This window comes from Bos grunniens, chromosome 10 (genome assembly GCF_055505025.1).
Source record: "Bos grunniens cultivar Pamir isolate PY7600 chromosome 10, Bosgru_T2T1.0, whole genome shotgun sequence".
Taxonomy (NCBI): domain Eukaryota; kingdom Metazoa; phylum Chordata; class Mammalia; order Artiodactyla; family Bovidae; genus Bos; species Bos grunniens.
Genome location: NC_141174.1, coordinates 52,565,849 through 52,591,070, shown reverse-complemented (window position 1 = coordinate 52,591,070; position 25,222 = coordinate 52,565,849). Strand labels below are relative to the sequence as shown.

The window sequence follows — 25,222 nt, the reverse complement described above, 5'->3', positions numbered from 1 at the left end:
ACCTGTCCTTTTTCTAGGCATTAGAGTACTTTTATATTTTAAGAGGGATCTTCCCTGATGGTCCAGTGGCTAAGACTCCACGTTTTCAATGTAGGCGGTCCTGGTTCGATCCTAGGTCAGGAGCTAGATCACATATGCTGCAACTAAGAGTTCATATGCCATAACTAAAGATCCCCTATGCTGCAACTAAGACCCTGTGTAGCCAAATAAATAAATAAATATTTTAAAAAATAAAATAAAAGGGATTCAGGACTTTGGAAGTGGGGAGGATCACCATGTAAAGAAAGGATTTCTTACTACCAAAAAGCATTTTCAATCTGACAGTAATGAGCACCCACGAGGCTTTATTCAAGGAGTCAAGCCACCTACAGCTACCTACGACTGGCAGGAGAAAACAAGCAAAAGGAGGTGTTACAAAAATATCTGAGAAAGGCAGCGGGAGAAGTGAGACAAAGGGAGAGGAATTTTTTTCAGGCTGAACTGCCTGTGTTTTTCACACTGATGCTATAATGGAAACTTCTCCTTTCTCACTCTCCCTTCCTCCCCTCTACATCTTTGCAGGGCTGTGAGATGCAGAGCTAAGTGGATCTGTGCAGGAGGCTCTGACATTCGCATTCCTCCCCAGCAGCTTGAGGGATGTAATAGGTTGGAGTAGGAAATGCATTAAACGTGGCATCAAAGAATGTGCGGGTGCTCAGCCTTCCTTCGCCAGCTGTATGACTTTGACCAAACTTCTCTGAGGTTTATTAATAGGTTCCCTATTTGTAAGATGGAAATAGTAATCTCTTACTCATTGGATTGTGGTCAAAATAAATGCGAAAAACAATTTTAAAGTGTCCAGCACATAGTAGATGTTCAATTAAAATGATTAACTTTGCTTTCTTTATCTAAGAATGAGAATAATAATAGTAACAGTAATTCTGGGGAATTATGAGGGCTAAGTATTTTAGACAGTGTTTTGTAAATTACAAAGTCCTATACATGTAATCAGGTCATCATTCTTTAAGAAATTTGAGGGCTGGGGTGGTAGTTATGGGGTGTCAGTTTTTCTTTGTTGCTTCTTTAAAATCTACCTATTGTTCCATCTAGTAATAGACTTTATAGCTCTATAATTTCTACAGGTTAGAAAAAGAGCCAAAATGAGATTGAGCTGAAATGATTTCTTCTTCTTGAGCCAGAGAAATTTATACTGTCTGGCTTTCAGAATGCCTATTTAAGACAGGTCTGCCATAAAATTTATTTTTCACAGTGTTCATAAATAACAGTAAATGAGATAATGTGCAAAAGACACTTTCCATAGAGTAAGTGCTCAGTGAATGACTAATACAGTTGATCCCCCAAATTTTTGCCTTCCATTTAGAATTTTAGCCCAGACACAAACCCTTTAGAAAGATTAGTTTTTTAAAAGTTCATTAGTGTCCAGTGGTAAAAAATCCATTGCCAATGCAGGGGACACAAGTTCAATCCCTGGACCAGGAAGATCACACATGCCTCAGGACAACTAAGCCCATGTGCTGCCAACTAGAGAAAACCCACGCACAGCAACAAAGATCCAGTGCAGCCAAAAATAAATAAATTTTTAAAGTACATTAAAGTTAATTCATTTCACTTTTCATTCATCAAAGACCCTAGCCCATCTGGAACTACTCATTGGAATTTCTAACTAATCTAGAGTAGGAAGCTGCCCTACAAGGAGCTGCTATAATGGGAGACAACATAAGAAAGCCAAAAAAGTTAGTAAATCCATACATCTTCTCATAATTAGTATCTGACTTCTCTTAGACATTTTGAGATATCTGGGGAAATGTGACAATGCCTTCAAGTAGATCAAAGTCTAGAGTATATCCAGGTATATGTAATGGGATAATACTTTGAAATTAGCTAATTTAGTAATCGTGTCTTTGCATATCCTTGCATTTCACCTGTTCCCTCTTCTACGGAAGTATCCATTGGCCAAAGAGGGAACTGGGACAGTGATAGCAAGGACGCCAAGAGAAAGCAGTCCACATTAAGTTTTGAAACCCAGAATAGCTATCTTGAACACCCAGACAAATCTCAAAAGCCAGGCTTTGTTATGAGAGAGAGTTTTCTAAATTTAACTCCTAGTAGGAGCATGGGCCATGGACTTGGTCATAAAGCAAACTGGCCTCCATGGCGCAGAAAGAATATGCCTTCTACCATCAAGGGCTTGGAGTGAGGAAGATGAGGCTGAGTGGCGACCTGGTCCGCATAGGAAGCAGAAACAGGAAGCACAGCCCTCTCTTTCATCCCGGGGTTGGGGGGCGGTGTGAGGAGGAAAAAGGACAGCTAACAAACATGTCATCCCTTTTCTCACTCTTGGGGTGAAACCTAGAGATGGAAAACTGGTCCAAACACCCACATGTGTCTGAAGACACTGAGAACTGTGGTGATAGCAGACGAGGCTGAGGTCTGTGAACTGAAAAAAAGATCCACAACCTAAAAGTTATGTTTTTTTTAAAGTGTTGATTTATTTATTTTTGGCTGTGCGGGATCTTCATTGCTGCATGGGGTTTTCTCTAGTTGTGGTGGGCAGGGGCTACCGTTTAGTTGTGGTGTGCCAGCTTCTCATCACACGGGCTCTAGGACATGCGGGCTTCAGTAGTTGTAACACGTGGGCTCAGTACTTGCAGTTCCCTGGCTCTAGAGCACAGGCTCAGTAGTTGTGGCAGAGCTTAGCTGCCTCTCACAGCACATGGGATCTTCCTGCATCAGCGATCGAACCTGTGTCCCCTGCACTGGCAGGAGAAATACCACTGAGCCACCAGGGAAGCCCAAGAGTTACATTTGGTGGACAAAACTGAGGACTTAAGCCTGGGACATAACATCTCAGATAACTCTGAGAGGCTGTTCCAAAGAGGCAAGGAGGGGAGCCAGGATATATAGGAGTTTTTGCAACCAAGACCAGGTAATCAGAACATCAAAACATTACTGTAAATTAAGGAAAACCAGGTATCTCAAAGGAATTTAGCACTTTTCTACATATGGGAAGATACAAAGCCTGGGCTTTTTGAAATCATTCCTTTGCTATGCATCTCAGCTATCTGCAGCCAGTATTCTGTTCTTATCCAGACTCTCCTCGGGGTGCGCTGACAAGGATAGCTGCAGTGGCTAACTGCTAGATGGAGGGGGATTGGGCCTCCTTCCTGAGTAATGTCAGGGCTCATCTTCTGGGTGGATGCAATGTAAAGGTTTGATCGCTGCAACATTCTGATATGGCAGGCGATATTTTTTATTCACAGGTTCGTACTTAAGAAAACCCAGCATATAGCCCTGTCCAACCTGGTTTGGGAAGCAACCAAGCAGCTGTTGGACAGCTCCTGGCTAGATTCTAGAGTGCTCAGCTGAGGGAACTGCTGGCAGACCTGGGCAGGGACAGAGGGACTGCTCTGTCCAGACTTCTGGGTAGATACAAGGATCAGCATGATGTGGGACACACTCAAACAATCTCAGCTAATAGAGGTGGTATTGGCTTATCAGTGAGCACAAGCCTGGAAGTTCCAAACGTCGATGCAAATACTCAATCGACAATCTGCAAAAGAAACAGAAAAAAAAAAGTTTCACTCAGCCCAACTGAGGACTACAGCCCAGGAGTGCAGGCTCTACCAAGAAAGATAGCCCTCTGGAGAAGCATGGTTTTCAGTAGAGCTTTATATCTTGTCAGAATGAAGAACATCAATGATGGCAGAGGTATTAACATATTCTTTAAAGATTTCAAATGAAATAGATTAGCACATATACAGCAAGTCAATGTGACCTCAATACCTGGGAAGGGAATCTTGTCTTTTAAGGAGTACTAGCCTGGGCACGGTCTGGGGGGCATTCATCCTTATCCTCACCATGAACATACTTTAGTTCCAGATCATGCATTCTTCTCTGAATGGCTAAAGCAGATGCAGAATGCATTATAAAAAGGCTATAAGACAGGCCATTCTCAATACCCGAATTCAAGCCAGACCATGTATAAGACAGAATGAATGCTCAGTGGGTGAACATTTCTTCCATCACAAAGATCTTCATGGCACTGGAAAAGCACATCCAAATTCAAGCCAAACCACATATAAGCCAGAATGAATTCCCCATATCTCAATGGGTGAACACTTCTTTCTTCACAAAGATCTTCATGGCACTGGAGGAGAAACACACGGATGATGGGGCCGAGCATGTGATGATCCCAGGTGCAATTTACACCTTACACATTATGTCAGCATGGCACCATTTGGGAAGACAGAACCTGCCTAGGATCAATATTTCATGCACAGAATTTACTACAGAGAATTGGTCATCCACGGTATGGAAACTGAGAAGCCAAATAGGGAACAATGAGGCAATCAGGGATGATAAAAGCATGAAAGGTAAAAAAGCTACTATTTAGCCAGAAGCCAACACATTAGTAGCTAGATGCGTATGGAATGCCTCAATTGTAAACTGTGTTGTTTTATAAAAATAAGAAGATAGAGGTGAATTCTTCCCCTGGGTAGCTGCCTGGCTCCCCGCTTATTTCCATCAGGCCTTTGCATCTAAGCAAGGCCTTCCCTGGCCATCCTCCTTCACCTGGCACCTCCCTTCCTGGAACTCCCTATTCCCAGCTCCTGCTTTATTTCCCTCCTTACCATCAACCGACCAGCTTGGCCTTTACTTGCCTATTCTTTTTTCTCCCCAGCCTCACCTCACACTAGGCTTGAAACTTTATAAAGGCAGAAGTTTTGGTCTGTTGCATTCATGCCACATCCCAGCTAGTGCAGAGTTGGCGCTGAGTCACCATCACGGTTATAGCTTGTCTACAGTACTGTCATGCGTCCTCACCTGCAAAGCCTACTTCTAATTTCTCTGGTTTCCCGTTCTAGAAGACGAGAGCTGAGCTCAAGGATCTCCAAGGGCTCTTCCACAGAGGAATTCTTTGGTTCTGGGTTCTTCCAACTGGAACACATTCCCTACGTGTGGAATCTAAAAAATAAAACAAACATGACTATAACAAAGCACAAACAGACTTACAGATATAAAGAACAAACTAAGCAGTTACCAGTGGTGAGAGAGACCAGGGAACCCTGGTGGTCCAGCAGTTATGGCTCCATGCTTTCACTGCTGAAGGCCCAGGTTCAATCCCTGGTCAAGAAATTAAGATGGGCTTCCCTGATAGCTCAGTTGGTAAAGAATCCGCCTATAATGCAGGAGACTCTGTTTCAATTCCTGGGTTGGGAAGATCTGCTGGAGAAGAGCTGGGCTACCCACTCCAGTGTTCTTGGGCTTCCCTTGTGGCTCAGCTGGTAAAGAATCCGCCTGCAATGTAGAAGACCTGGGTTCGATCCCTGGCTTGGGAAGATTCCCTGGAGAAGGGAAAGGCTGCCCACTCCAGTATTCTGGCCTGGAGAATTCCATGGACTGTATAGTCCATGGGGTTGCAAAGAGTTGGCCACGACTGAGCAACTTTCACTTTCATTTTCAGTGGGGAAAGGGGAGGGGTAAGATAGCGGTAGGGAATTAAGAGGTACAAACTGCTGCTACAGGGATATATTGGACGGCAAGGGAATACAGCCAATGTTTTATAATAAACATAAATGGAATATAATCTTGAACCATTTTGAAACACTATGTGTACACCTGAAACTAATATTGTAAATAAACTATAGTGAAAGTGAAGTTGCTCAGTCATGTCCGACTCCTAGTGACCCCATGGACTGCAGCCTACCAGGCCCCTCCGTCCATGGGATTTTCCAGGCAAGAGTACTGGAGTGGATTGCCATATACTGCAATTTAAAAACAAGGTTTTCCAAAAGTTATTCTATTAGAAAAGACTATGATGCTAGGAAAGACTGAAGGCAAAAGGAGAAGGCAGCTGAGGATGAGATGGTTGGATAGCATTACTGACTCAATGGGCATGAGTTTGGGCAAACTCCAGGAGATAGTGGAGGATGGAGGAGCCTGGCATGTTGTAGTCCACAAGGTGGCAGAGTCAGACACAATTTATCAACTCATCAACAAAAAGAAGTTTCTATTCCCTCCACATGGAGGCAGCAAAGGACAGTGAAGGGCTGGCCAGGTGGCGAGCTCTCTCTAGGATGCCAGCAAGTGATGAGACGGAGCAAACATTTTCACCTCCTTCCATCCTGCTCCACTATGGCCTCCAGAGTCTCAGAAAGGAGTCAGAGCTTAGCTTTCTTTGTGTCCCCATCCTATCACCAAGGAAACTGGGTCACAAGTTTGAAAATTAGACCAGGCATGACAGTTAGGGATAAAAACAGACCAGAAGCCCTCTAAAGCAATTAGACGTCCCTGAGATAAGCTAATAACAATCATTGAGAAGTGAATTTAGCCACAAATTTCTAGACATCTGGGCAGGGCCGGGCTTAGGATGAGGTGAGTGAGCCCTCATCTCATTCACCAAGTGTAAGGAGAAGAGCAGCCCAAAGATAATAGTACTTTTGTGCAATATTTCTAAAAATAAAAATTAACCAAAAAACAACAAACACTATGATGCACAAAAGTAAAATATTTAATAAAATTACATAAAACATGTATATGGGGCACATAATTTTATTTCTGCCTCAGATCGAAAATAGCTTCATACAGCATGGTTTGAACATATTTTGTTCATTGTGCAATTTTTGGCATTATTTTTGATTTTTAAAAAACATTGCATTAACATACTATTTATCTTAATTACAGAGATTTTGGTGTCCCTTCATATTTTCCATTTTGGCTCACCCTAATTCCTGGCCTGCCAGGGGCTTCCCAGGGAGTGCTAGTGGTAAGAACTAGCCTGCGATGCAGGAGATGTAAAGAGACGCAGGTTCCATCCCTGGGTCAGGAAGATCCCCTGGAGAAGGAAATGGCAAACCATTCCAGTATTCTTGCCTGAGAAATCTCATGGACAGAGGAGCCGAGGGGTCACAAAGAGTTGGAAACAACTGAAGCGACTTAGCATGCATGCAGGCAACCCAGGCCTGCCAGGTCTGTCTCCCTAGGGGGCATCAGAGTCACTCAAGTCCCCTGGCTGACAAACTCTTGTAGGGCATCCTCCATGCCTGGGATGTCTTGTGAGAACCTGTCAGAGGCGCAGCACCCAGGTGGCAGCCCTGCCCCTTGGCTCACATGCGTTGGCTTTTCCCCCAGAGTCCAGCACCAGCCTCTGGATCCTTCTTGCCTCAGTCCAGGCAGCAGTATCTACTGATCAGAACTGCTAGACGAGACAAAACCATATAAGGACCTGGGAAATCATCTCTATCAGGGACAACTGATATAACGTTGTAAAGATGAGGCTGGAGGAAAATTCCAGATCCAAAGCTCATTTCAGGCTGACCAATGAAGGTACAGCGTTGTGGACAGAGATGTCAGTTGAAAAGATGAGGAAATTATTGCTGTAGATGAGGGCTATCTGATAAAACTTTCTGTGACAATGTAAATATTCTATATCTGCACAGGGCAATACTGTAGCCACTAACCACAGGTGGTTACTGAGCATGTAAAATAGGGCAAGTGCAATTGAACAACTGAGTTTTTAAATTTATTTAATTTGGACTAATTTGTATTTAAATTTGGGCTTCCCTGGTGGCTCAGCAGTAAACAATCTGCCTGCCAATGCAGGAACTGAACTTAGGTTCAGTTCGAGTCAAGAAGGTCCCCTGGAGAAGAAAATGACAACTCACTCCGGTATTCTTGCCAGGGAAATCCCATGGACAGAGGAGCCTGGTGGGCTACAGTCCATGGGGTCACAAAAGAGTTGCACACAACTTAGCAACTAAATAACAACATATTAAATTTAAATGGTTGACGTGACTAATGGCTATTGTATTACAGTGCAGTTCTAGAGCAGCGATCCTCAAACTTCACTTGCATTGGAATCTTCTGCAGGACTTTAGTTAAAGTAGACTGCTGAGTCCATCTCAGAATTTCTGACGCAGTAGGAGGTCTAGGGTTGGGCGCCAGAGGTTACATTTCTAACAACTTCCCAGGTGATGCCGATGCTGCTAGTCTAGAGACACACTGAGACCACAGATGCAGAAAGGATTATGATTCCAATAAGCTATGGGATTATTAAACCAATCACATTATGTTGTGGGTGTCGGCTAGCACATGTGCATGCTAACTTGCTTCAGTTCAATCGCTGTCGTGATCAACTGTTCACGACCCCATGGACTACAGCATGCCTGGCCTCCCTGTCCATCACCAATTTCCAGAGTTTACCCAAACTCATGTCCAATAATGGAGAAGGCAATGGCACCCCACTCCAGTACTCTTGCCTGGAAAATCCCATGGATGGAGGAGCCTGGTAGGCTGCAGTCCACGGGGTCGCTAAGGGACACGACTGAGCAACTTCACTTTCACTTTCCACTTTCATGCATTGGAGAAGGAAATGGCAACCCACTCCAATGTTCTTGCCTGGAGAATCCCAGGGATGGGAGAGCCTGGTGGGCTGCCATCTATGGGGTCACACAGAGTCAGACACGACTGAAGTGACTTAGCAGCAGCAGCAGCAGCATGTCCAATAAGTCGGTGATGCCATCCAACCATCTCATCCCCTGTCGTCCCCTTCTCCTCCTGCCTTCAATCTTTCCCAGCATCAGGGTCTTTTCCAATGAATCAGTTCTTCACATCAGGTGGCCAAAGTATTGGAATTTCAGCTTCAGCATCAGTCCTTACAATGAATATTCAGGACTGATTTTCTTTAGGATGGACTGGTTGGATCTCTTTGCAGTCCAAGGGTCTCTCAAGAGTCGCTTCAGTCATGTCCAACTCTTTTCAACCCTATGGACTGTAGCCCGCCAGGCTCCTCTGTCCATGGAATTCTCCAGGCAAGAATACTAGAGTGGATTGCCATTTCCTCCTCCAGGGGATCTTCCTGATCCAGGAATCAAACCTGTGTCTCTTATGTCTCCTGCACTGGCAAGCGGGTTATTTACCACTAGGGCCACCTTGGAAGCCTTGGAGCAAAATGGCAGCCTGGGCTTTGGAGAAAGATAAGACTCAAATCCCTGCTCCTGCTCTAATTAGCTGTATGACCTTCCATAATCACTCCATCACAAATGGAAATAATAGTACACACCTTATAGGGTAATTACAAAGATTAAACATGATAAGGTATATATGTCATTTGATGTTTTCAAGGTCATTCCCGGCTCTGAAAGTGTACTAACGAGACTATATATGTGGACAATGCAATTTGTAACATAATTTGTGACATTTCCACAAAATAATTCTGTCAAGATTTCTGAGTGTTGTTGTGTTAATTATTGTGTAAAACAAATTACCCTAAAATGCAGTGACTTCAAAAAGCACATATTTATTACCTGGCAGTTTCTGTGGGTCAAAAACTCAGATGTGGTTTAGCTGGGTATTTCTGACTCACTGTTTCCTTTGAGACTGTAATAAAACTGCTAGGGTTGCACTCTTACCTGAAGTCTTTATTCAGTGGTTGAGGAATCCATTTTTTAAAAAAAATATTCTTGTGGTAACTATACATAAAATTTACTATTCTAATCAGCTTTAAGGGTACAGTTCTGTGTCATTAAATACATTCACTGTTGTGTAACCATCACCACCATCCAACTCCAGAACTTTTTCATCTTCCCCACCTGAGACTCTGTATGGATTAGATATTAACTCTGTTTTCCCCACCACACACCTCAGCCCCTGGCAACTATGATGCTACTCTCTGTCCGTTTGACTTTGACTTCTCTAGGTGGCTCAGTGGTAAAGAATCCACCTGCCAACGCAAGAGATACAGGAGACACAGGTTCGATCTCTGGGTCGGGAAGATCCTCTGGAGAAGGAAATGGCAACCCTCTCCAGTATTCTTGCCTGGAGAGTCCCCATGGACAAAGGAGCCTGGTGGGCTACAGTCCATGGGGTCACAGAGAGTCAGACATGACTGAGCACGTGCACAGGTGCCTCATGCAAGTGGAGTCATAGGATATTAGCCCTTTTGTGACTGGTTTATTGCGCTTAGCATAGTGTCCTTGTGGTAGCATATGTCAGAACTGTCTCCCTTCTTATGGCTGAAGAGTATTTCATTGTATGCATACACCAGGTTTTACTTCTCCATTCAACTGTCAGTGGACACTTGGGCTGATACAATCTATACACAAACAAGTCTCAAATGCCAACCAGCCACTTGGGCACAGCCCCGCCTGTTCTGCTTTTCAATTCCCAACTAGAACTCTGGGCTCTGCACCCTCAGCCTCCCTATCTACCTTTACCCTTCTTCACCTGGAGTCTGTCTTTCCCAGCTCTGATCCATGGATAAGACCAACAACTTAAGGATCTGCCCTGCCCTTCCCCACACTTAGGGACTGTCCCCACGCTGATCTTAACAGCTTCATCCTGGTTGTACTGTTCTTTCCTGTCTCAGGCTAGGATATCACTTTCTTCAGAGATTAATCACTGCCCATACAGTCCCCACAGATAATGGGACACTTTGGACCAAAACAGGGACCCCCATATATTTCCTGTCTCACCACCAATATTAATCCCCCAGGCCCATCAAACCACTTGATACCCAATATTGCATAAATTACTTCAGCATTTTGAAAGTGATAAACCAGCTCCTTCTTTTATTATAATCTCCACTCTACAGATAAGAAAAATGAGGCTCAGTGAGGTTAAGAGAACTGCCCAAGGTCACACAGCAGTAACAGAAAAACTCCCCATAGTTACCACTGAGCTCCCAGGATGTCCTGAGTGGTATGTGATTGTTTTTTTTTTTTTTTTCAGGCTGAAAGCCTAGTGGGATGACCACAATTTAGAGGGGTCTGTCTTTCTTATTCTGTCTGCTATGTACTCACCCAATACAACCCATCCCCAAATGCACAGAGCCACTACCTTGGACATCTAAAGACAGGGGATGAAATGCCTGTGATACTATAGTCCTGTGGCGTCAACTACCCCACCTTCACTGAAACCACCAGAGGAAGACATCTGACCAAGCAAAGGTAGTAAGACTGCCTCTCCCATGGGCTGTGCTCTCCGAATCTGTGACCCCATGGACTGGGGCTACTCTGTCCATAGAATTTTTCCAGGTAAGAATATTGGAACAGGTTGCCATTTCCTACTTCATGGGATCTTCCCGACCCAGGGATCAAACCTGTTTCTCTTCCATCTTCTGCATTGGCAGGTGGATTCTTTATCACTGCGCCACCTGGGAAGCCCTTGGAATTGGAGCATTAAAATGCAAAAGGACTCAAGACGGCAGAACTGTAAGGTTACACAGAGATGGGGTTGGAGTCAGTGGTCTGGCAAGTCCAAGTTATGTGGGAAGCAAGGCTGTATCTTTAGAGGTAGGGGAGTGCACTGGTTAGGCATCCAGACTGTGGAAGTAAGCTGCCTGGTTTGGATCATGGCTCCCACTTACCAGCCGCAGGATTTTGGGGAGGTTGCTTCGCCTTTACGTGACTCAGTTTTCTCATCTGTAAAATGCGGAAACAAACAGTATTCAACTCCATGCACTATTGTTATAATTAAATGAACAAATACCCACCAAGGTCGCAACGTGGGCATACCACACATGCTGGGAACTGCCCGCTGCCATTAGTTCAGAGACGAGACGGCACCCAGAGCTCCGGAGACCCAAGGATGGAGCAGCTCCCTGTGACTTTCCAGGTCCCAGCAGCTCTGCCAGGACTCAGAGCACTTTACTGCAACCACCAAAATGTTTCCCCAGGAAGCAAGATTTCCTACCGTATTTTACCCTAATTTACCGCCCACGAAAAGGCTTTTAAGAATCATACACCACATTGATTTGGAAGTTTTATTCTTTTTATTGCAAATTTCTGGTAAAGGAAAGTACAGGGAAGCTGATTCTCATTTAAACTTTGGTGAAAAGAGGACGTGGAGCTTAGGGACTCACAACACGTGAGTCACCTGGGGGCCTCTGACGCGTGCGGCTGCCTGCATCCCCTTGCAGAGCTTCTGACTTAGCTGGTCTGGGGGAGCAGCCCAGGCACTGACAGCTTTTTGAAGTGCCCAGGTGATTTCAATCAGCCAGAGGGGAGAATCCCCGCCGAACTCCCGAGAGGGGGACAGAAGCATCACCTGGTCAGGTCACCCCTTGACCTTGGTCCCGCCAGTTCCCCTTCTCCCAGGTGTGACGTGTGCTGATTCCTCCTCCTCGGGGCCCCCAGAGGAGAAAGATGCTTGAGGAGCCGAGGCTGTCTGTGCTGGTCTGTGCTTAAACCAGGAGAACTGTATAAACACGGTTACTTGATCACAAAGAGAAACTCACTTTGTAATTGCAAAAGAGCATTAACTTTTTTTTTTTTTTTTCATTGTTAAGTGGAAGCAGTCTTCCTGAATAGAGATGGGAAGATCTGTGACAAAATAAGGAAATATATGTTGGATGACATATTCTTTGTATGACTTCTCAGGTACAAATTAAAAAGAAAAAACTTTGTCAAGCCATTGAGGGTAAACTATTATGTACTTCAGCAGCATAATTTATATGGGTAAACAGTAATAGCCAGTTACAGATTTCATTCACGATTTATTCTAAAATAGAAAATGCTTTAATTTTCCTGAGTCCTTGGCAGACAAAAAAACAGTTTTTAAAATTTTCAAAGTATTCCTGTTTGCTTTTTCTTGGGTACCCTCACAGTTCGGAATGGCACGTGTCTCACTGTTAGTTGTTACATATACAGGTGAACAGATACCACTGGTGCCAATTTCCAACGACTAATCAAATATGGCGATTGAAAAAAAACACCCATCATCTACGAAATTGCTCAAAATGAACATTTCTTGACATTGTTATAAATGCAGTATCAATTTGATTTTCTGACCATACAAAAGTATGAATTTCTATTCCATTAATGATACTGAATGATTAACATCATAACAGTGATAAAATTTTTAAAACATTTAAAAAATACATAGGATCCCGTTTTTACATCATAATTCTGATGTGCTGTTGTGCCTTCTATTTTGTCTGCAAAACTTCTATAGGGTACAGTGCACTGATGTGATAAAACCAAGGCACAAAAATACAGCTACAATAATTGTATATAAACCTTTAGCACTCTGTGCCAATTTTGGAAAAATTTAGAGAGGAGATCAAAAAGCTTGAAAGTTTTTCACATCCCATATGATTAATGAACAATCAATTATGTAATACACTATTACCACCATTCCATTATTGAATATATGGCTATCACTATATAGGCTGTGGATAATTGAAAAAGCTTTCAGTATTAAAACCTGGTATAACTAGGTGGCTGATACAGATAATTGTGCCTTGCATTATCTAGTAACTGTCTTAAGTTTCCATTTTAATTTGTAATCTATATGGCAGTTATCAATTTTTAAACTATTTTCACTGCATAAGTGGTAGATTCTTTTCCCAAATGTTAAATCCCCTCCCCCTACAAAAGACAGAAGATTTACAAGAAGAGAACCAATATAAGAAATGCACAGACAACAATAATAAAATCCAAATATGGACTCAAAGGTTGAATTCTAATCCATTAAAACATTCTCTAAATTTAGTGAGGAGCAACACATTCCCAAGATGATTCATTAGTTTCTTAATTTAAAAAAATCACCATGACATTTTCAAGAGTAAAGTCTTGGCTAGAGAGCATCATGAATCAAAGGGAAACTGCTAAGTCTTTTCATTCATAAAATGAAAGGGATAAAAGCCTTTTAAAATCCAGGGAAGGAAGGATTATCACTTGAATTTAGGTAAGTGGAATAAAGTGGTAAAAATTGTATGTAATCCTTTTAAAGAAGAGTGTTTTCAAGATTCAAGGTAAACATTTAGACCCATGAAAACATTTCTTGGCACATGCACACCATGAATAGAACAATCCTGAATGTAGTGACAGCCTGGCTACAGAGGTATCCAGCTTCTGGCCCCACTGGCAAAACCACCTTTGAGGTCCATGTCCCGAGTCCCTTCACATGGGAGCTTCTGGCTTCTGCATCTGTTGGATTTGCTTCTGTAGCTGGTCCTTGTCCAGCTTCATCTTGGCTTCGAGAACTTGCCTGAGGGATCCTATGCTTTCATAGATGGCGGTAAACCCTTTAAGAAAGGGTAAATTTCACAAGAGTTAGTATTAAAAAACAACAACAACAACAACAATGCTGTATCAAATCCTACAGCAGATACTACTGCTTGATTTGGGCAAAAATTATCAATAGATTCTCAAAGTACTGGAATAAAAGTTTAATGGGAAACAGAATATTTACATAGTTTCACAGTGTCTCCCTACAGATACCAAGGGAAACATGAAATATTACCATAGAGAAATATGACAGACACCACTTTAACCAAGGGTCAAAGCTATCTTCACCAACACTGGGAGGATCCAACATTACGTACCCCTGATGAGGAATTGGAAAGAAGCCTGGGCTCTGCACGCTAAGATAGACCACCTCAGCGCTGTCTGCACCTAAGTGCTCTCTGACTCAAGAAGCTAAATTCTGTGTCTCCCTTAGTAGGATGCTCATGGTCTTCTTTCTTCACATTGATTTTGGAGAAGGGATTTCAGTACTGCTTCATGACATCATTACTGGAAGTAGAGTCCTTCAGTTTCAGTCTGCTAAAAGATCAAGCCCTGAGCCTCTGGAGTGGGAGCACTGACTCTAAGACCCTAGACTATCAGAGAACTCCTAACCTTTTAGGGAGTATCAAATAGTGAGAACTCCCACAAAGGAAACCACTTGAACACAAGACCTGACATCACCCAACCACCAGTAGCACCCTGTGCAGGACGCCTCATCCAAACAACAGACAAGACAAAAATACAAACCCAATCCTCAGCATTCAAGATTACCACGTCACTCAGCCCTGCCCATCAGAGGAAATAAAAAAAAAAAAAAACTCAGCACAAATCTCACCCTATGTGTAGCTTACACAAAACTGGACCAAATTTAGGAGGGGAGAAACCAAAAGGAAGAAAGAATTCAACCTTGAAACCTAGGAAAAAGAGACCTCAAACACAATAAGTTTTTAAAAAAAATGAAAAGCAGAGAAATAATGCATAATTGAAGGAACAAACTTAAACACAGAAGTCCAAATAAAGAGGAAATAAGCAAACAACCTGAAAAAGAATTCAGAATAATGATAGTAAAGATGATCAAAAACCTTGAAAATAGAACGGAGAAAATGTAAGAATCAATTAACAAAGACCTAGAAGAATTAAAGAATTAGCATACAGAGATAAACAACACAATTACTGAAATTAAAAATACTCTAGAAAGAATCACTAGCAGAATATCTGAAGCAGAAGAATGGATTAGTGAGCTGGAAGATAAAATTGTGGAAATAACTGCTGGAGAGCAGAATAAAGTAAAAAGAATTAAAAGAGCTAAGGATAGTCTCAGAGACCTCTGGTAAGATATTAAATGCACCGACATTTGAATTATAGGGGTCCCAGAAGAAGAAGAGAATAAGAAATGGTATGAGAAAATTTTGAAGAGATTATAGTTGAAAATTTCCCCAACATGGAAAAGGAAATAGTCAATCAAGTCCAAGAAGCAAGAGTCTCATACAAGAGAAACCCAAGGAGAAACACACCAAAACACATACTAATCAAACTAACAAAGGTTAAACACAAAGAAAGAATATTAAAAGCAGCAAGGAAGAAGCAATAAGTAACATACAAGGGAAACTCTATGCATTTAACAGCTGATCTTTCAGCAGAAACCTGGCAGGCCAGAAGGGAATGGCAGGATATAATTAAGGTACTGAAAGAAAAAACCCTGGGAAGGACACATCACTTCTGCAGCATGTCTGTCCAAAACACACAACCTGAATCGAATTAAAAAGAAGCAAGAAGACCGAAACGGTGGGACATTTCACAAAATACTGGCCTGTGTTCTTTAATGATGACAACATTACTGTGAAATTGATGCAGATTAAGAGAGACTAGATAAGCAACGTGGTAACTAAATATGATGAAGTGATTCTGGATGAGAACCTGGACTGGGGATGGCTTGCTACGTAAAGGAAACAATGGTGAAATTTGAAAACTGAATATTGAAAAATGTCAATAGTACATAGTAGGATACTTGTTTAGGGCTCCCCCAGTGGCTCAGTGGTAAAGAATCCGCCTGGCAATGCAGGAGAGGAAAGTTCCATCCAGGCTTGTGAAGATCCACTGAGGAAGGAAATGCAACCCACTCCCGTATTCTTGCCTGGGAAATCCCATGGACAGAGGAAACGGGCAGGCTACAGTCCATGGGGTCAGAAAAGAGTCGGATACAACTTAGTGACTAAATAACAACACAGTTGTTTAAGAGAATGTCCTTGGCTGATTTATGTCGATGTATGGCAAAAACTACCACATTATTGTAAAGTAATTATCCCCCAATTAAAATAAATAAATAATTTTTTAAAAAAGAGAATGTGCTTGTTCTGAGGGTATATACTTTGAAATTACAAAGGGGTAAAAAGGTATTCTGGCTTCTGCAACTTACTCACAAATGATTCAGGGAAAATTATATTCATCCACATTCATACATACATATACATTAAGCAAATTTCAAAATGTTAACAATTGCTGAATCTAATTGAAAGATGTATAGTTTTTGGACTAGTCTTACGGTTTTTCTAAATTTGAAATTACTTCAAAATAAAAAGCAAAATAGAAAAAAAAACCCAATAAAATTCATATTATTCTGTATTTCTATTGGTTTTTAATATCTTATTTACCAGAGAGGTATTAATACATCTTTTGTTACCCAAATATTACAGACTGAAGACATTTCAATGTTCACTTACATAACAAATCACCAGCCACAACAAAAAACTCCTGGTCGATAACGTGTTAAAATAAATGTCAAAATTATCTTGCCTTCCTTAGCAAATTTAGAATTTTCTCTCAAAAAATTTTCTTTATGCAACAATTCAAGAAAAAGAAGTATAAAAATTACTTATTAAATATTCCCTAGCAGACCAGTAGTTAGGACTGGACACTTTCACTGCAGAGGGCCCCAGATTAATCCCTGGTCAGAGAATTAAGGTACCCCAAGTCATGTGGCACAGACAAAATAATATATATATCCTACATGTATAGAAAGATACTATACATAAAAAAGACTTCTGGATAATAGAAGGGTTTTTTAAAATACATTTTGTGTTTTATGATTTTCCACTAAGAAATCTGTTTTCATAACAAGAAAAAGTAAATGTTTTTAATTTTTTAAAGGCTCATATGCATTTCTTATCACCATCTCATTAACCACCAATGAAATAGTCAAATATCATACTCTACTAGCCCAAAAGACCAAGAAAGAAAATTCACTTTTATCTCCACAAAGTTCTAAAAGTCATAAATTTAATGGCAGCGTCTCTTTAAATAAACTAACTTGCAGTAGTTAAATAAGCAAGTAAGTGTTAGCCGTCTAGTTGTGCCCAACTCTTGAGACTCCATGGTGGTTACAACAAAATTATTCTTGGGATGGGGCTACTTTTCTTCTCATGTGGCCAAAATAGAACAATTCCATGAAGAAAATTCACAGAACCAGAGGAACAGGAAGGAATCAGGAGATAATTTAGTTCCCCTTCCCATACTACCTGACTGTCTTCTCCTTCCTGACCATGGTCAACCAACCTTCACTTAAATACTTTCAGTAAAGAACTCCCAGGCTCACAAAGCACCCGTGTCTTTCTAAGACTTCTAACTGTAGACACTTCTGCTTTATAATATGTATTCAGGTAACTTCTGATTATTGGTCCCAGTTCTGTATTCTAGAGTTCAGAGTATAAATCTAATCCCTCTCGGGACTTCCCTGATGGTGCAGTGGCTAAGACTCCAAACACCCAATGCAGGTGGCCTGGGTTCAATTCCTTGTCAGGGAACCATATGCCACAACTAAAAGATACTGCAAGCTGCCACCAAGAGCTAGGGCGGCCAAATACATAAAAATTTAAAATGTAAATCTAACACCTCCTTTATCTGGCAGCACTTTAGAACTTGAAATCAGCTCTGACACTGTCTTCCTAACAAGTGTGGAAGAATGAGCCCTGTGGGCTTCTGAGCAGAGGAATACCATTCACTGCCATGGTGGGATACTGCCAGCAGTATAACATAAGCCTTCAAAGGCCTCTCAAAGATATATGCTTATTTCTGAGGCATACTGACCTTGGCTATGATCAGAAAAGAATCTGCAGATGGTACTGAAGCTATGTATGCAAGCTAAGCAATTTTAGGTTTGTTCGCCTGTCTCTCGAGGTCTATCTGTTTTCATGTCCTTGAAGTTGAAGCAATATTTTAGTTCTACTTGGAAAATTACCTAAGGACATTCCATTATCCAGGTCTGTATGTAGTTGTGGGGGAATACTAATTAGTTGACTTTTAGATCATACAGAAAATGAAGCACAAGAATTGTTTTCTTATTGACCTACCTGCATCAACTTCCGCTTTCATTTCCTTCATGTCTTCGGTCATCTGTAACTCAAGCTTGCTGATCCGCCCATGCACCTTCTCCTCCTCTTGTTTTGTCCTCTGTACCTCCATATTCTTCTTCTGACTCTCTTCTATTTTGTCCAGTCTGGCTGACATCTGGCTGAGCTTTTTCTCCATGTCCCTTTCACTGGCTCCCTGAGATCCATGATAAGAATGGCACGTGATTACTCCAAAGAGTCTGCATTGCATTCACATCAGTCATAATATCATCATTTAAGAACAATCTGCAGAGAACAGAATCAAAAAGGTTGCTTGATGCTCACCCCAATATCCACTCTCCCCTTTTTCCATAACAGATCTCCAGTTTTCAGCTGGGTATAAGGGCACTCAGAATAAAGATTACCTTTTCTATTGTCTCTTGAGTTTGGTGTAGCCATATGATTAAGTTCTGGGTAATGAGACATAAGTATAAACATACGTGGCAACTTCTAGGAAAACTTAAAAAAACAAAAATAGCTGAGACATTAATAAAAAAAACCTCTTCTTTCTTTCTTCTGTTCCTGGAATTCAGATGTAATGGCTGGAGCTCTAGCAGCCATCTTGAACTATGTATGCAAGGGTCACTCTCTAGGACTGGTAGAGACTTAAGCCAGAAAGATCATGGGTCACTGAGGACTGATGAGCTACCATAACAGCCCTGCAATCCCTATACCCAGACTTCTCTTATGTGAAAGATAAATAAGCTTCTATCATATTAAAGTCACCATTATCCTGGAGTTTGTTAGTTATTAAGGCACCTCAGATGTAAAAATAGTGATCCAAAGACACAGAAGACTACAAATCAATCAGCAGATCTGATAAAAATATGGAGACATGTAAAGAAACAGTTCAAACAGAACATTTTCTTTCCTTTTCTCTCCATCATGCTTGGTTCTTATGAGAATCTGGGTCTGCGGGCAAGCTTTAGAGGCCAGGACTACAGATACCAAGCTGTAAGTGGGCTAAAGCATAACAAAACTCTCGTGATGTGCCCAGTGCACAGTTTGCAATTCAACAGCTCGGCATCAAGAGAGAGCAGAGCCAGAGATGCAATCTACACCAGTCACTTATGCTCCATCAAAGTCCAAGGGAGAGGAAGCAGTGCAAGAAAAGAGAAGGGAGAGGGAGGTCAGGCTAGATAACCAAATCAAAAAGCATTTGCTTTCCAAGTCCTGATACTGAATACTATAAATACAAGGCTTTCTGGGTATGGTTTTTGAGCACTTCTGCAAACCTTAGGCCTACAGGAGAGTAGGGTGAAATGAGAAGGAAGAAAACTGGATTCTGTTTAGATGTTGCCCTGTGACCCCTCATGCTGGGTTTATAATGTGATGGAGGGGCCTGGGGGGAGAAATCTAGTCAAGGCGGCTTTGACCAGACCATGAAACTAAAACTAAGATGAAATATGTAATTGCTATTTTTATTTGGAAATGCAGCTGGACAACTTGGTTCTTTAAGGTCTTGATTTGGATTTGTCTTAGTTGAAAGTACTGAAATTTTCTATTATTTTTCTTTGTTAATCAAAACAAGTCAAAGTGCTCTGTCTCTTTATAACAAAGAATCAGTACGAACCATGGAAAGAGATTATAAGGCAAGAAACAACCATTAACAGCTTAATGTAATGCTAAATAAATCAAACATACGTTACAAGGTATTATTCAAACATTACAGGTCTCACCGAATAACTTAACTATGTTATGGTTGAACATCAATACCTACACTGTTTTCCTTAACAACCAAGGAGAGCTGATCGATTTTCTGCAAAAGTTCTTTTTCTATCCGTTCTTGTTCCTGTTGCAACCAATTCCGCGCAGATAAAATCTGGTTACTGAGTTCCTCGATTGTACCTTTAAATCTAAAACAAGAAAAATTAGCTGTTATACATAAAACAACTTTAAAATGACATCAAACAACCTCTGTCTCTATCAAATCTCTTGGAAATACGTAAGCATTAAATTCAGTTTACTGAGAATTACACATTTACCTTTTTCATAGAATTGCACTTGGCACTAAATTGAGAAGGAAGGAGAAGAGGAGGATATAACAGAAAAGCGCCTGATAGCACTCCCACCCGTGCAGGCCCGGCAGTGTGCGTACCAAGGCGTCACATGCAGAGCCGCTCCAAGCGCCTACCTCTGCAGCTTAAAAGGCCCAGGCCACTCCTGGCTCAAAGGACACAGTAGCCTGGCTCTCTTCTAGGCTCCTCCTTGCCCAGGAAGGACTCTTTCTCCTTCTCCAACTTTTCTCCCAGGACTGGAGCCTGGATCCCTTTCTCTCTTATGTTCTGCAAATTGCTCTTGTCCCATAAAGATATTTCTTAGTTTAAATCAAAGAGAGAATTTTTTAAAAACTCAAATTTCCATTCCTATAGTCCTCTCCCTTTCCAAATACCTTAAAATAACATCCCACTGCCTCCCCATTTGAATTATTTTTATTATGAAAACAATAAAAGTACACAAGAATATATGTGACTTAACAATAAAAATAATAAAATGTATACCCCCCCCTGTGGTATAAGTCCCCAATTCTCTGCAATATCTGTTCTCCTCTTCTTCCCTATTAAGAAATCCTCAAGTGTGACCTGAGTGTGCAACTACCTAGTTAAGACCACACTTATCAGCCCTCCTGGCAGCTATGTGTGGCCATATGACTAAGTCAGGCAATGGAACATGCACTGAAGTGATAAGTACACTTCCTGGTCATATCATCAAAAACAAAGCTTCTCAGCCTTACATGGGCAGGAAGTCAAGCCAGCAGCCCTGCCCAACTGTGGAGACCCACCTGACCTGGGGGCCTGACCACAGAGCACAGCAGCTTTTATGAATTCATTTATTCTAACAGTTCTTTGAGGGAGTCTTTAGAGTTTTCTCTATAAGATAATATCTGCAAGCAGGGATAACTTTGCTTCTTTTTTTGTTTTGAATGTCTTTCATTTCTTTTTCTTGTTTAGCTGCTCTAGCCAGGACTTTCAGCACTATATTGAATAGAAGTGCTGAGAATGGGTATCCTTGTCTTACTTCTGATATTAGAGGAAAAGCTTTCAGAATTTCATCACTGAGTATTATGTTAGTTGTGGGCTTGTCATATGTGCCTTTATTATGTTGAGATACATTCTATTAATATACTCAAATTGTTGGGAGTCTTTATTATGATGTTGAATTTTGTCAAATGCTTTTTCTGCATCTGAGATGATATCGTTTTTATCCTTCATTCTGTTAATGTGATGTATCACACTGATTGACTTGTATATATTGAAACATCCTTGCATCTCAGGGATAAATTCCACTTGACCACGGTGCATGATTCTTTTAAAATGCTGTTGAATTGGTTTGTTAGCATTTGCAAGTATGTTCCTCGGAGATAATTGGTCAATAATTTTCTTTTCTTGTAGTGTCTATCTGGTTTTGTTATCAGAATAATGCTCCTCGTAAAATGAGTTTGGAAGTGTTTTCTTCAACTTTTTGGAAGAGTTTGAGAATGACTGGCATTAATTCTTCTTTAAATGTTTGATAGAATTCACTCATGAAGCTATCTGGTCCCAGACTTTTTCTTTGTTGAGAGATTCTAGATTATTGATTTAATCTCCTTACTCATCATTGGTCTGTTCAATTTTCTATTTCTTCATGATTCAGTCTTAGTAGCCTGTTTCTGGAGTTTATTCATTTCTTCTAAGTTATCCAATTTGTTGACATACAATTGTTCGTAGCCGTCTCTTATGATCCTCTGTATTTCCGTGTTGTCTGTTGTAGTAGTTCCTCTTTCATTAATAATTTTATTTATTTGAACCCTCTTTTTGTTTTGGTTAGTCTAGATAAAGTTTTGTCTCTTTGGCTTGACAATTACTTTTTTTATTTTCCCCCATTTTTTTCTGTTGTTTACTATTCTCTCATTTATTTCTGGCCTATCTTAATCATTTCCTTCTTCCTGCTATCTTGGGCTTAATTTGTTCTTCTTTTTCTAAAATTCCTTGAGGTATAAAGTCAGGTTGTTTATTCAAGGTCTTTCTTTTTTCTTAATGTAAGGATTTAACACTGCAGATTTCCTCACAGAACTGCCTCTGTGGCATCCCATAAGTTTTGGTGGACTTCCCTGCTGGCTCAGATGCCTGCAATGCAGGAGACCTGGATTCAATCCTGGGGTTGGGAAAATCTCCTGGAGGAGGGAATGGTAACCCACTCCAGTATTCTTGCCTGGAGAATTCCACAGACAGAGAAGCCTGGTGGGCTACAGTCTATATATGCTGTGTTTCCATTTTCATTTGTTTCAAGATTTTTTAAAATCTTCCTTTTGATCTTCTTTGACCCCACTGGTTGTTCAGGAATGTGTTGTTTAATTCCACATATTTGTGAGTTTTTCAAATTTACTCCTGTCATTAATTTTTAGTTTCATACCACTTTGGTTTGAAAAGCTACTTGACATGATTCGATCTAATTTCTTAGGACTTATTTTGTTGCCTAATATATGATCTATCCTGGGAATGTTCTGTGTGTACTTCAGAAGAATATGTATTCTGCTGCTGTTGGATGAGATGTTCTATATCTGTTGGTTAGGTCTCTGGTTGGGGAGGGCTATTGCTCATGCTCTGAAGTACAGGTGGAGGGAGACTGTTGACTGGGCTCAATGGTCATGTGATTCTACTGGCTGGACTTTCAGCATAGGAAGGGCTGCTGGCTGGGCTGCACAGTCAAATGGAGCCACTAACTGAACTCTGCCATTCCCTCTGGTCAGGTGGGGTCACTGTGTTCCCTGGTAGGGTGGTTGGACCCCCATGATAGGGCTTAGGCTCCACAGTTGGGTAGGGTGCTAGCTGTGCACCACTGGTAAGGAAGGTCACTGGCCAGAATCCCTGGTCAGGCAGGGCCACCAGCTGTACTGTGAAGTCAAGTGAATCCGGAGGCTGTGCTTGTGGTTGAGTGGGATTGCTATCTGGGCTCCCTAGTCAGGTAGGGTCACAGGGCATGTTCTGCTTTTAGGAAGTGTTGTTTGTTGGGTTCCTTGCTAGGGCAAGGCCAAAGGCTCTGCTAAGCAATAAAGTGGGGTAATAGGCTAGGTTCCACTTCTAGGTAGAGTTACAGGCTGGACTCCAAGGCACCTGGGTCACTGTTGGTCTCCTTGGTCAGGGAAGTTACATTTTACTTTCAGTGACTATATTTTCTAGAAGCCCAATTTGGTTGGTTGTCAATTTTGACTTTTTATTTTTTGGCCACACCATGTGGCCTGTGGGATTTTAGTTCCCCAACTAGGGATTGAACCCAGGCCCTCAGCAACAAGAGCACAGGGCCCTAAACACTGGACTACCAGGAAATCCCCCTGACTGTTCATTTTTGGTAAGCTCTTATTCCTTTGTCATATTTTGAAAAAGTGTGTGTGTGAATACTCACACATTCACATACATACATATATACACACACAACCACTTTATCCAATAATTCCTATATATGCAGTACTTAGGAGTCTGATTCTGCTTATTGTTGTTTCTTCTCACTTTATTATTTATGTGACTTTTTTTCCTTGTGTTGGTCTATAATTTCTGATTTTCATTTATGTTCCTTAGAACTTAATTTGCCTGCGGGGAGCCTTGAAGACTGCATATTTGTATTTGCTTCTGCCAAGCATCTTAGGCCACTACCAGAGATCATTCTAAGATAAAATATCTATTCTGGTTTCTTCAAATTGGTTGGGTAATGTGAACTCTAAGTCTAAATCCACATAAAGGTTGTACTGTGGTTTAGAATTTTTTAGGAATATCTTTTACACTTCTACTCAGAATCAAGACTAAGACAGGTAAGTTTCTTTATGAATTCTCTGCAGAATGTTTTTGTTTATTTTTTCCCTAGTTCATTCAACCAGGGTTCTACCTTTGCGTCTCTAATCTGTCTTTCTCCCCCACACAGGCCCCAGGCTTAGTACCCTTTCCTCTGTGAACAGCCTTTGTGTCTAGACTTCTGGACTTTAAATTGTAGGAAGAAAAATAAAGATGTTCATGTCTGCTGACTAGTAATATCTGCTAGGGAGAAAATTCACAGAAAAAAAAAAAACTAATATGTTTATTTTCTTCCTGTACGATGGAAGGAAGGGGACAGGAGATCTTTCTGCACTTGGCAAGCTTGTAGGATCTATGAGAAAGAGTAACATAACTCAGGAATGATATAAGTACAGATAATTAGAGGAAAGGAAACATGGTTTCTGTAAGGGAATTCCTGTTAAATCATCAATGACCTTGAAATGGTATTAAGCATGGAGATAGTGAGAGAGAAGAACCAGAAGAATGATTAATTTAAAATTTCCAGAGACTTCCCCTGGCAGTGCAGTGGTTAAGACTCTGTGCTTCCACTGCAGGGGTAAGGGGTCTGACCCCTGGTCAGGGAACTAAAGTACCGTATGCCTCATGGTGTGGCCACAAAAATAATAATGATAACAAAAAATTGTCACAAATCTCTAACAAAGTCAGCTTCTAACAAATGTAATAGTCAAATACAAACATACATAAATAAACATATATGGTCACTATGGGCTCTGCTTTGGCAGGAAATTTGCCAAGCTTATGAAGATTCACGACAGGGAAAAGTATATGGTTCTATGATTGAGCAGAAGAGCAGCAGATGAGTTTCGTTGGGGGCAAATCCAGTTTAAAGTGTCACTGAAACACAATGCAAAGTGTAACACCACACAGTGTCCTAACGAGACAGCTCAGCTTCCCCCCTGCACAGACCTCTCTCATCTAAACGCCTACAGTGCCCCCAATCCACAACTCGGCTTCAGCGCCTGTGATCCATCTTCCAGCTGCAATCAAGACCATTTAAAAAAATAACATAAATTGACTATAT

The 25,222-nt window shown here is 41.3% G+C and overlaps 1 protein-coding gene and 1 long non-coding RNA gene across 8 annotated transcripts in view; both read right to left on the bottom strand.

Annotated features, from left to right (window-relative positions):
- Positions 1 to 3,999: 3,999 nt before the first annotated feature.
- LOC147364535 (uncharacterized) lies at positions 4,000 to 11,674 on the bottom strand. Its single transcript, XR_015134639.1, has 3 exons — positions 11,366 to 11,674; positions 4,825 to 4,965; positions 4,000 to 4,147 (listed from the first exon to the last, which is right to left on the bottom strand). It is a non-coding gene; the product is annotated as an uncharacterized LOC147364535 (long non-coding RNA).
- Positions 11,675 to 12,473: 799 nt separating this feature from the next.
- FAM81A (family with sequence similarity 81 member A) overlaps positions 12,474 to 25,222 on the bottom strand; it is a 151,959-nt gene continuing 139,210 nt past the window's right edge. For all 7 annotated transcript variants that reach the window (XM_086321264.1, XM_086321263.1, XM_086321265.1 and 4 more), the window contains 3 exons: positions 20,115 to 20,250; positions 18,356 to 18,551; positions 12,474 to 14,026 (listed from right to left, as the gene is read on the bottom strand). In XM_086321264.1, coding sequence (XP_086177390.1) covers positions 13,902 to 14,026; positions 18,356 to 18,551; positions 20,115 to 20,250 — 457 coding nt within the window. In that variant the 3' untranslated portion in view covers positions 12,474 to 13,901. The remainder of the gene's footprint in view (positions 14,027 to 18,355; positions 18,552 to 20,114; positions 20,251 to 25,222) is intronic.